The following is a 12444-nucleotide window of genomic DNA, read 5'->3' on the forward strand; positions in this document are numbered from 1 at the left end:
TTTTGGCTGACTGAAAATAGGCCATTCTAAACCGTCTCTGTCTTCCATTTAAAAACTAAGTCAACATTTGATATATATCATTCATCAGTAAGAAAATATATGGCAGAAGCTAAATCTATAAATTCTATAAATCAGGCAGCTGTATTGTTTTATATAAATGATTAGTATGGCCTTTACAATCAGACAAAATTTGATTTAAGCTTTGTCATTTAATGAGTGACTTAGAAATAGTTTTAAATTTTGTTAAATAAAATAAGGGACAAACAAAACTATGAGTCATTGAGGTTCAAATGAGTTGAACTGTAAATAAGATGCCTGTACATCACTTAGCACAATGACTAATACATAGTAGGCCAATAGGTAATCCAAATAGGTAGCAATTATAATTATTATTGCTTATTGTAATAATTGTTGTTTGTTACTTTTACAAAGGAAAAAATATTTTGAAAAGATGAAATCTACTCACTTTTAAAAGACACGAACCTGTTAACTTCACATAAAATTACCTTCAGGCTAAGTTATGGTTAAAATTACCATACTCGATGTAATCTATAATAATATCAAAATTTTCCTGTAATAAAAGTAGTTTCAAACCAATTTTAATAATTATAAAATCTTCAGCAGATTTTTCAGTAAGTTTTAGCAAACTATTTCTAATTATGAACTACTATGGAATATTGAGTTGGATTTTTTAATAGATCCCAAATGAAAGTCAAACTCATATGGAGAGGTGAAGCCAGCTGGGCTTCTGGGTCGGGTGGGGACTTGGAGAACTTTTCCGTTTAGCTAGAGGATTGTAAATGCACCAATCAGCACTCTGTGTCTAGCTAGAGGATTGTAAATGCACCAATCAGCATTCTGTAAAAATGGACCAATCAGCACTCTGTAAGATGGACCAATCAGCAGGACCTGGGTGGGGCCAAATAAGGGAATAAAAGTTGGCCACCTGGGCAAATAGTGGCAACCGGCTCGGGTCACCTTCCACACTGTAGAAGCTCTATTCTTTTGCTCTTCACAAGAAATCTTGCTGCTGCTCACTCTTTGGGTTCGCACCAACTTTAAGAGCTGTAACACTCACTCTGAGGTCTGCAGCTTCATTCTTGAAGTCAGCGAGACCAGGAACCCACAAGGAGGAACCACCACCTCGGGACACATCACCTTTAAGAGCTGTAACACTCACCATGAACTCCGCGGCTTCATTCTTGAAGTCAGCAAGACCAAGAACCCACCAGAAGAAATAAATTCTAGACACAATATGTTTAATATTAGAAGAATGATTACACATAGTTTGTTACAGATTTCCAAAAAACAGTAGGTACACTTTTTAAAATTTACATTTGCAGAGAATTTTAATGACATTGAAAAATGTTATGCTATAAGTGAAAAAGTAGAATATAAAACAGCATATACACATTGTTGTTTTGAAAATGTAAGAAACTTTGAAAAAAGATGGAGTAAAATATGTGTAAAACTGGTAATAGTTGATTTAAAGTGGTAGAAGTAAACATAATTTTTTCTGTTTATATTTTTCTCTACCTTTTTAATTTTGCTAATGTGCATAGGTTCCTTCAAAATAAGAAAATGATAAAGTTAATACGTTATAAAAAATAGGGAGCTGGCTGAAGTGCAATGGAGACAATTTGTTAGAACATGTTGGTTGTTACACAGACACTTGAGAGGTTTGTTGGGAGAGAACGATTACCTAGGAACAAGAGTTACAGTAAATGAGGTAAAAAGGGCAAAAGTTCTTCAGATTACTATCCTATTTACCAAAGTTTGTGATACGTATTTTGAATATATATGAAGAGTTTCACCTCTATCAAGCCATAGCACTTATTTATCACTCTGATATAACAATTTAACAAAAACTTGAGGCGTTCATTCAAATGCGCAGAAAAGGAAACAAATGTAAAAAGTCTGCTTTCCCAGGAATGGTCTTGTACCAGTATCTTTCTATCCATGTTAGCATTTTCTATATAAGAAACAAATACCCAAAGACTTTTGTAGTAGAGAGTCCATCTGTTCCAATATAGTCAATGCCCTTCTATTTGAGCATCAATTAATAGCCTTCAATGAACCACCTTGCATTCGGTAATAGTTTGAAGGTGAGAGTTCTGATTGTGGGAATCAGATAGCTTTACTGCTGTGCCTCATGCAGAGAGTAGAACAGATGTCTTCTAAAAGGGAGGCAGTCTCCTTCAAATATCCATAAGAGCTAGCATTATCATCACACTCAGCCTTATAAGGCTCTAAAAGCAGTGGCAGAGGAGGACTAAACACACATAATGCGAGCAACTTGGTCTATAAGCAGTCAGTATGTCATTATCCTTCAACAGAACTGTTTCAATTGAATTTTTATGGTTTAGAGGTTTTAGGATAAAATATTTCTCACTTCAAAGAGTATTTTTTTATATTATTATATGAAACCATGGTGCATTTAACTGATTTAATAAAATGTAATTCTTACTTTAAATCTTAAGAGGAGAAAAGCCTCTGTGAAAGAAATCTTTGTTATTAGCAAGGCATATAAGCAGAGTCCTGGTCTGCAATAATATTGATGATCATGACATGTGTTACTATATAAAATTCAACCAGTTAAAATTCAATGTCTTTAAGAATATTGCTACTTTTGGCAAAATTTGAGTTTTTCATTAGAGTAAAACTATTTCTGACATTTCATAAAGCTTAATGCAAACAAAGATGATTAATCATATTCATAAATATGTAAACATGATACTAAAAAGGTATATTACATTCAAGACAAAATGGCAGAACCAGAATTTTTTTAATTGCTAAGAATTTTATGTAGCAAGTTTGTTTATTCAGTAACATAATCACAAAATAGAAATATCACATTCACAGAAATGGAAATAAAGAGCATAAAATATTATTCTAAAACAGAAAAGCAGTGGGATCACTTTCAAGAGCGTCATAGAAAACCTTTAATTTACAGTGCTATGCTTTCATGATTAATAGGATTAATGTGTGGTTTTTCTTTGATAAAAGTCATGATTTTTTAGTATTACATACATTCATTGCATATGACAGACACTATGATAAAGACGTACTGTTCTAATTACTTAAACAATTGTTTTGGCTCATTGAACACTTTGTTTAAATAGCTTTAAGACATATAAGAGGCCGGGCGCGGTGGCTCAAGCCTGTAATCCCAGCACTTTGGGAGGCCGAGACGGGCGGATCACGAGGTCAGGAGATCGAGACCATCCTGGCGAACACGGTGAAACCCCGTCTCTACTAAAAAATACAAAAAAACTAGCCGGGCGAGGTGGCGGGCGCCTGTAGTCCCAGCTACTCCGGAGGCTGAGGCAGGAGAATGGCGTAAACCCGGGAGGCGGAGCTTGCAGTGAGCTGAGATCCGGCCACTGCACTCCAGCCTGGGCGACAGAGCCAGACTCCATCTCAAAAAAAAAAAAAAAAAAAAAAAAAAAAAAAGACATATAAGAGGCAAATAATTACATATACCTAAGGATAAAATTTTCAGGTATTTAATTATCCAAACACACATTTACCCATTAAATTAGAACACTAACTGCTTCATATGTAAAACTAGTTTGAAATCATGACTCTTGATTAAACACATACTTCAACATCTCTCATGAGACTTCCCAACTTCAAAAATGACTTTAAAAAATTAGCTTGGAGGTGAATCACCAATACATTCAGAAACACAGCCAAAACAAGGAGTTTTATTTCAAAGACTGAATTCAGAAAATAAGCCAACTATTTTTGTACATTATATTAATAAATTGGTTCTTTGTTGAAAATCTCAAACGTGAATGATATTAGCAATATGCATGTATGAGACCCATTAAAAATGGCAATTCAGAAAAATTATTGCTTAACCTAAAGGAAAAATGTTGCTGTTGGATTCCTGCCCGGGTCATAAATTGTGGTCTTGCATTAATAAAGTAGGATTTTTGATTCCCTAGCTTTGGGTGATACTTTGAAACCTTTTGTGTTTTCTGTGAAGATACTTCACACAAGTTCTAAAATTTGAGAGTCTACTTAACAAAATAAAATTCCCACTTGGAAGATAATATATTAATTCTAATATTATATAAATAGAACAAATCTGATTCATTTATAGGGCAAGTGCTACATTCTGAACTATCTAACTCAAATTAAATTCAACTCTGTGGCAAACAATTCATTTTCTCATTAGCCAATCAACGTTACCTTCAATAAGGCAATTCCCATTTACCCTCTGGCCATAGCAGTTGTCTTAAAACCAAGTTCTAAACCTGTAGTTCATGTAAAAGGATATGATTTCCTTAGCAAGTAGTTAAGAAAATCTACAACAGGCCGGGCACGGTGGCTCATGCCTGTGATCCCAGCACTTTGGGAGGCTGAGATGGGTGGATCACCTGAGGTCAGGAGTTCGAAACCAGCCTGGCCAACATGGCAAAACCACATCTCTACTAAAAATATAAAAATTAGTGGGTGTGGTGGTGGGCACGTGTAATCCCAGCTACTCAGGAGTCTGAGGCATGAGAATCACTTGAACCCGGGAGGTGGAGGTTGCAGTGAGCCAAGATCGCACCACTGCACTCCAGCCTAAGTGACAGAGTAAGACTCCACCTCAAAAAACAAAAGAGAAAAAAACTACAATAGAGATGTATGTTAAAGAGAATATAAGTTCTTAAGAAGTTGCATCTAATTAATGAAGCTCTCCCTTCCCATATTCAGTGATCCAAGACACTGAAATTTAAATGGAAAATGAATCTTTAAAGTTATAGATGTAAAATTCTCAGATTCTTCATTCTTATTTCCCAAATGGAAAAGGATTAGAAATAATAGAATATTATTGATTTTTAGAGGAAAGTAGATTAAAAAGTGTTTATATTTTTAAAACTTTATATAAGGTTGCTCAATCCTCACCAATAGTAAGACCATTGCATTCATTTGTATATGCAAATTAAACTGGAAAATCCATAAAAACATATGTATCACCAGTAAACGAATCAGTAAACTACGATATAATATAAAAGAAAAAGAAATATTGCTTGATTTTTTCCAATAAAAGCAAGGTTAATAAAAACATTTTTAGTAAGAAAATCTATCATTTTTATTTAAAAAATCTTTCAATTTTAAACATCATTACCAACACATTAAAAGTATTATCAATAAGTGCCTTTACAATTTCAAGCAAAAGCTACTGTGTTTTCCTTATTGGAAATACTGCTTTCAGTCATCTTTTTTGTCTGAGGCACTCTCTTCATGCTTTTCAGGGCTGACTTTATTACTGGCAATGGAGGGGGTTGTCTGGACTTCTTTTGGTAAGGAAAACACATGGCACGTCTGGAGGTCTAGGTATGTTGTAAATATCTTAGCATATTCTGGATGCCTTAAGGCAAAACTTTTAAATTCCTCTAGAAGAGAAAGAAAAAAATCCAATAAGTTGGGGTGAATCTTCTTTTGACATGATGCAGATTAATAAATGACTCTAATAATGCAATTATTACAAAATTCTACTACTCAACACATGAATATTGCTGATGAAAATAAAAGTTGTACAACCACTTTGGGAGATAGTTTTTCCATTGTTTAGTCAAGTTGAAGATATACATACTCTTTGACCCATTAATTCTACTCTGAGGTATATATCCTAGAGAAATTTGTGCATATTGTACTCTGAGAGACATGCATGAGAATGTTCACAGCAACATTATTTATAATAGATAAAAAATAAAAACAACTTGGATGTCCATCAACAGTAGAAATGCATAAATAAATTGTGTCATACTCATGGAACATAAGGCTATAAGGCAATGAAAATGAATGAACAGCTAGTAGTCACAATGTGGATTAATCTTAAAGCCATAATGTTTAATGAAAAAAGCAAGATATAAAGTAACACATAATTGTATCAGTCTATTTATATAAAGTTCAAAAACTTAGACAAAACTAAAATTTAATATTTAAAGAGACATACTTTAGGGGTGAACTGTTAAAGTAAAATAAAGCAAGGCAGAGATTCCTTTTTAAGTCAGGATAACAACCCTCTTCTTTAAGAGAGAGGTAGAGGTGTGGTTGGGAAAGGGCACACAGAGGTTTCTGGAGTTGTGGAAAAGCTCTATTTCTTGACTTGAGTGGTAGTTACACAGGTGTTCACTTTATAAAACTTCATTGTGCGTTATATGTTTTATTTAGTTTTCTGTATTTTTGTTATTTCTAGCAATTTAAAAAATGTTTAAAAAATTCTATTACCCACCACTTTCTATAACTGGTTTTTAGAATTATTTGAGCCCTTAACTCTGGTACAGAAAAACACAGTCTTAAAAAGCTGAGCCTTGATTTATAATCAATAATGGATAGGAAAGTGTACAATATATAATAATCATACCACAAGACCTCCAAGTAGAGGAGTTCTTTTTATCTCAAGTGTTTTAGAAGCTGGGATAGGGCTATAAAAGGCTTAGTTAATTATCAGGATTTGAACCTCAATCCTCCAGTAACCTGGAGTTTCTGAAATATTATTCTGTCTTCTATTTTTAAATCCTTCTACTCTCTACTTTTGGGTGGAAAAAACTTTATTGAGCTTATTACAGCAAAGACAGCATGGTCTTTGGATTAGTTGCCATTTGGCTCTATAATAAAATAATTTTAACTTTAATGTTTAAATTTAAATAAATTTAATGTCCTATTTCTATCCATTTACTTTTTAAAAATCCTCTGATAAGCAAGGGTCTGCGTCATGACACATTAGACTACCTTACTCTTGAATATAAAAATAGGTCTTAGTCTGCAGTGACCTGTGATCATGCCATTGCACTCCAGCCTGGGCAACAGAGTGAGACCCTATCTCAAAAAAAACAAATATACAAACAGGTCTTAGTGATGAGGAAGTCACCAGATTGAACCCAAATCATTATTTGCAATTGCAATGTTGTTTTGCATTAATAAACCACTTTTTATTTCTAAATCAGGCAAACTACTAATTGTTCTTTATTAACTTCCAAAATAAAGTTTCTAGTTTCTAGGGATACATTATAGAAAGAAATAAAAATAAAGTTTTATCTACATGAGTCTGTTTCAATGACAGAGACACATAGAAGACTTAAGTGACTTCGAAGATAAGTGAGCATGACAGTTGATTTACTGAAACCAAGAACTTTAATTTCAAGACTATGGCCAAAAGATCAAGATCTTCTGTTGGGATGTCAGTGGCATTAAAGAGTAACTCATTTCTAGAAGTCCTGTGATTGACTCTACGTGGAATTTGAGCATTAATTTAGATAACAGAAAACTGAAAATAAAGTAATTTAAGGCAGCAGTCCCCAGCCATTTTGGCATCAGGGACTGGTTTCATGGAAGACAATTTTTCCATGGATTGTAAAGGGGATGGAGGAGATGGTTTCAGAATGAAACTGTTCAACCTCAGATCATCAGGGACTGGATTCTTATAAGGAGCATGCAACCTAGATCCCTCGCATGCGCAGTTCACAATAGGGTTCATGCACTCCGACAAGAATCTAACGCCTCCACTGATCAGACAGGAGGCAGAGTTCAGGCAGTAATGCTCACTCGCCTGCCACTCACCTCCTGCTGTGCAACTCTGTTCCTAACGGCCACAGATCAGTACCGGTCCATGGCCCAAGGGTTGGGAACCCCTGATTTAAAGGATCACATTTAAACAATTTAAATGGTCACATTCATGACAGATATCAATATCTACTTTTTAAACAAAATTATACTTAAATACTTCAAACATGCTTGAAAAAAATAGCAGATTTGCCTATTTGCAGAATAAGGGGAGATATTCTGTATTCTGCAAAGAAAAAGGTTGAACTCCAAAAAACAAAGCAGATTTCCCTGCAAAATTACTTAAATCAACAGGTTATAATGGTTTTCTACAAATCATTTTTAGTATTAGCTTCCATTGAAGTAGTTATTCCAATAGTTTTTCAAAATTTAGTAGTTTAGAGTAATAGTCTTACTTATGAAAAGAAAATAGCCAGGGAAGAATTAGTACAAATGAGTTTATGACTCATAAGTTTCATTTCAGTATTTATACTTCCCATTTTATGCTATTTTTTCAAATGAACTCAATAGATTAAGTGCTCTAGGCATTTAATTATCTAAATGACAGTAATTAAAAGTAAGAGAAGTATGTGATCTACTTTTCCCATCCCATGAAAGTTAACAAGCTGAAACTCTTGAACACCATAAGGAAAGAGTAATTAAAGAGGAGTCTCCCTCCAGCCTCAGGGGAAAGACTGGGGAAGATAAGCCAGTTTGACATCCATGACCACATCAAACCCAAGAGGGGGAAACAATTATCTTGGCCTCTCCATTGAGGTGTGTTTCTCAACAACTACACTGTGAATATAGAGAAACTTCAGCCCAGTGCAACTTGTTTTGATGGGTAGACTTGAGTCATCAAGAGAAAAGACAGTTACTGATCGATAGACCTGCCACTTTGCCACAAGGTCTTTCTCCCTGATAGACCCTAACTCACAGGCGCTGCTAGCAAGATGGCATGAGACAAGGAATGTGAAAAGTTACATAGGTCACTAATAGTAAACATCAATAAATGGTTTAGCTACTATTATTGTTGGTGCCTCAGTCCATGTTCCTTTACTATAGTTGCAACCTATTTGGTTTACTTGTTCAGTTTTGCCGGGCTACACTGACACACTTTACAGTGAGAGCACTAAAGTATAGAGTCAATAGTGCAGGCTCCAAAGCCAAACTGTTTTGGTTTTTGAATTGTGGTTCTGATGTTCTTTAACTAAATTATCTTAGATAAGTTACTTAAATTCTTTGCATCTTAGTAAAATAAGAATAATTAAGAATACCGATTAGATAGGCTTGCTATAAAGGTTAAATGGGTTAATATATATAAAATGTTTAGAAGAGTGCCTAGCATATAAGTCCTCATAATTAGCTATTACTATTATGCCATTACTACTATTATTACTGTGGTCATCATTATTACTATTATGTCTATTATTAATGTAATTAGTTAAGACAAACAGCACTCTTGATCATCAGTCCATAGTCTGGATGCCCTCCTTGTAAACTAAGTCAGGAGGCCAAATTGCCTACTCACCATAGGAAATTGAGTCCCCTTGGGCTATTTCCTTGAAGAGACCAGAAACATCAAGGTCAGGCACTCCAAGGGAAGCCTGTAGAATGGTAGAGAACTCTTCCTCTGTTATGTAGCCATCCTCATCAACATCAAAGAGCTGAAGAAAATAAAATGTAAGAATTAGTTCCCTCAGGGTCATAGTGGTAGGGAATAATCTTAGAAAATAAAGTCTTTAATAATTCAAACATCTACTGTGGCACGGGCTAGAAATATGTATATTAAGAAAGTATCATCTCTGCTACCCTCACAACACCTGTAGCTTGACGGTTGAGAGAGACAGGATTAAAACAGGAGCTATACTGATGGTACATAACAGGGGAGCTCCATGGGGAACATAATGAATCCTACCCAGAGAGGTCCAAGAAGGCTTCACAGGAGTTGACATTTGAGTTGGGTCTTAGAACATTAAGAGAAGTTCCCAGAATATACAGGGAATGGCAAGTGATTGCTTGGGGCTCCAGTCAGGAGATAGAGACAAACAGGAATCAGATCATGGTGTGTATATAATTCCTCACCAAATCCTGTAGGATTATAATGGGAGTGAAGGTAGTATGATCCCATGAGAACTGAGAAAACTTTGAGGCAGAGTATGGAGGATGAATTGGGAGCAAGAGGTTGATAAAACCAGAGGCAGGAAAACCAATTAAGAGTCTGGTTTTGAGATGTAGGAAGGATAGGAAGGGATAGAATTCATAAAAAGCAAAGACAAGACTTGCATATCAATAAGGGGTCTGTAGTGATGGAAAGGACAGAAGTAAAAATGATATCTTCTAGCTTAGGCAACTGGGTGAAAGCTGATTACATTAACCGAAGTGGGAAAACAGAACAAGTGCCAATGAGATCAAGAATTAGATCTAGATAGGTTAAATTTGAATCAGAGGTTCCAGGAGTAAATAAGAGATTCAGAATATCAGTTTAGGAAACTGAGGAGTCTTGAGATATGAATTTGGGTAAAAATGGAAACTATAGGCATGTTTCAGCTTATCTGTAGAGAATGCACAAAGTAAAGCAAGGCCTGGGAACAGCAACAGTTGAGGTATGAGTAGTGAAGAGGAACTGACAGAAAAGGCTTAGAAGCAGCAGCCAGACAAGAGAACCAGGAAATAAGAGCATGCATCTTAGAAGCTAAGGGGGTGTGTTCAGGAAAGAGAAAGAGATGCTAACAGTGGTAAGGGCTAACAGAGCAAAATGCCATAGGAAGGCCAAGCAAGAAGCAAAACCGTTTGTTGGATTTGATTATCAGAGGATCCTGATGACTTTAGTAAACAATTTCAGGGGACCGGAAGCCAGATTGTAATGGGAATCATGAGATGAATAGAAGTGAAAAGCAGAGGCAAGAAGTATGGACTCTTCATTTTAAGAAATTATGAAACAAAGGGAAAGAGATAATCGGGGTAGTACCCAAGCACAAAAGAGGTTATTTTAGGAAGGGAGAGACTGAATATGTTTTAGGAGGAGGGGAAAAGGCAGTAGAGTGGAGTAGACTGAAAGTCATGCAGCAAAATAAGGATAACTGATGGATAATTAATATTCCATATTCAAAATCCTCTCCTGGGTCTTAAGAATTTTTAATTATATGAGTACTTACTTTTTATAAGCACTGATCAAAAGTGTTCAAATCACTTTACATGTATTAACTCACTCAACCCTCACAATAGTCTTATGGTAGGTGCCACTGTCAGTCCTATCTTACAGATGGGAAAGCTGAGGCACAAGGAAGTTAGGTAACTTTTCCCAAGGTCACACCACTTGCAAGTAGTACAGGGGGCATCCAAATCCAGGCAGATAATATCTAGAGTTCCTGATGTTGAGATTTCTACTTCTGACCAAATACAAGATCAAAAACGGAGAAAAACAGGTATTAGATAAGGGGTGATAACTATGAAAAAAATAATAAGCAAATACTGAATCATGTTTTAATGGTCCCTAAAGGGTAGGAGAATAAAAAAAATGTAACTTGAAATTGAGATTTGTTGCCCCAGCAGACAAAGCTCTGGTCTCAATTCCATTTCTTACCACTCAGTCCCTAGTTAGGGGATACAATAGTTGAAAAGTGAAAAGTGAATTGGCATCTGTTTTCACAAACTGTAGACCTCAGGCTCTTCATGTGCCTTGGACTTCACACAGTAATTGCTGGGACTCAGTCATAGCTCCCTCCTCACAAGCTCTAAGCTTTCTTCAGAGGCCTTCCATTTCTAAACAGTTTGCACCAACTCATCTGAACAGTCTAAATTCTTGCCAGGTTTGGTGCTTTGGTGTCTCTCACTTCTGTGTAAGTTCCTTTTACATGGTCCATACTAGAGACTTTTATTTCTTCTATATGTGCCCTTTGCCATAACTCCCCTCACTAAACTCTTCAATTTCCCTCACTTGCTCGTCACTACCCACTACAAAGTTCCTAGATCTAAGGTAAACCCCATGCATGATCCGGACTCTGGTAGAAAGTTTAACACCTCAGTTTCCTTTGAAATGGGGACTGATATCTCCCCATTGCACAGAATAATGTGGAATCTTAATGAAAACATTCTGTCTTTCCCATCAAGCACATGGCCCAAGACCAGCTGGACCCTCCCTGAAATGTGTATTATGAACAGAGTTGAAGTTTGCTCATTTTAACTGCAGTGCCCAGGGAGGGTGTAAGGATATTCCTGCAGCCAGGACCTCTGAATCTGCCTGGCTGTGAGTTTTCCCTTGAGTCTACTCCCTGGCCTTACAAATAATTCCACTTTGGCGTCAGTCAGCCAGTCTATCTTACTGCTTGCAAATGAAGAATCCTGACTACTATTCTACCTCTAAGTGTCACTGTGAAGGTGAAATAAGATAAAAGATGGGAAATTAACTGTGAAGTGCTATCCAAATAAAAGTATGTAAAAGAATCCTATATATAAAAGGATACTACTAAATAAAAAGTATGCAAAAACACTTCCAAAACATAAAACACATTTGAAAAGGAGGGTTAAAAAATAACCAATGTAAAGCATAATTCTTGCCTTACTGAAAAAAAAAGGTAATTATAGTTTTAAGCCTTCCTTTCTTCCCTTCCCCTTCCCCAAACCAAGGTCTAAGCTAGATAAAAATCTCACAGCTTCTTTCAAAACGTAATTACTGTGATTAAAGGCCAAATTTTATATCAGGTCTTTCATTGGTAAACCAAAAATGACCATTTGCTCAACTAAACTTACAATTACACATACAATCCCCAAACAGAAACAGAAATATCTAGATCAGAATAAGTTAGCTGGGTGTAATTTTAGGTTTTATGATGAATAAGTCTGTAAAAGCTGAAGGATTTAAACTTTGGAAAAAGTCTGGCCCTTGCCTTATGACCATCT

The 12444-nt window shown here is 35.7% G+C and overlaps 1 protein-coding gene across 1 annotated transcript in view; it reads right to left on the bottom strand.

Annotated features, from left to right (window-relative positions):
* Nucleotides 1–3691: 3691 nt before the first annotated feature.
* Nucleotides 3692–12444, bottom strand: part of LPCAT2 (lysophosphatidylcholine acyltransferase 2) — a 77550-nt gene continuing 68797 nt past the window's right edge. The window contains exons 13-14 of the mRNA XM_050775068.1: nt 9074–9209; nt 3692–5390 (exon numbers count right to left, since the gene is read on the bottom strand). Coding sequence (XP_050631025.1) covers nt 5206–5390; nt 9074–9209 — 321 coding nt within the window. The 3' untranslated portion in view covers nt 3692–5205. The remainder of the gene's footprint in view (nt 5391–9073; nt 9210–12444) is intronic.

Source organism: Macaca thibetana, chromosome 20 (genome assembly GCF_024542745.1).
Source record: "Macaca thibetana thibetana isolate TM-01 chromosome 20, ASM2454274v1, whole genome shotgun sequence".
Taxonomy (NCBI): Eukaryota; Metazoa; Chordata; class Mammalia; order Primates; family Cercopithecidae; genus Macaca; species Macaca thibetana.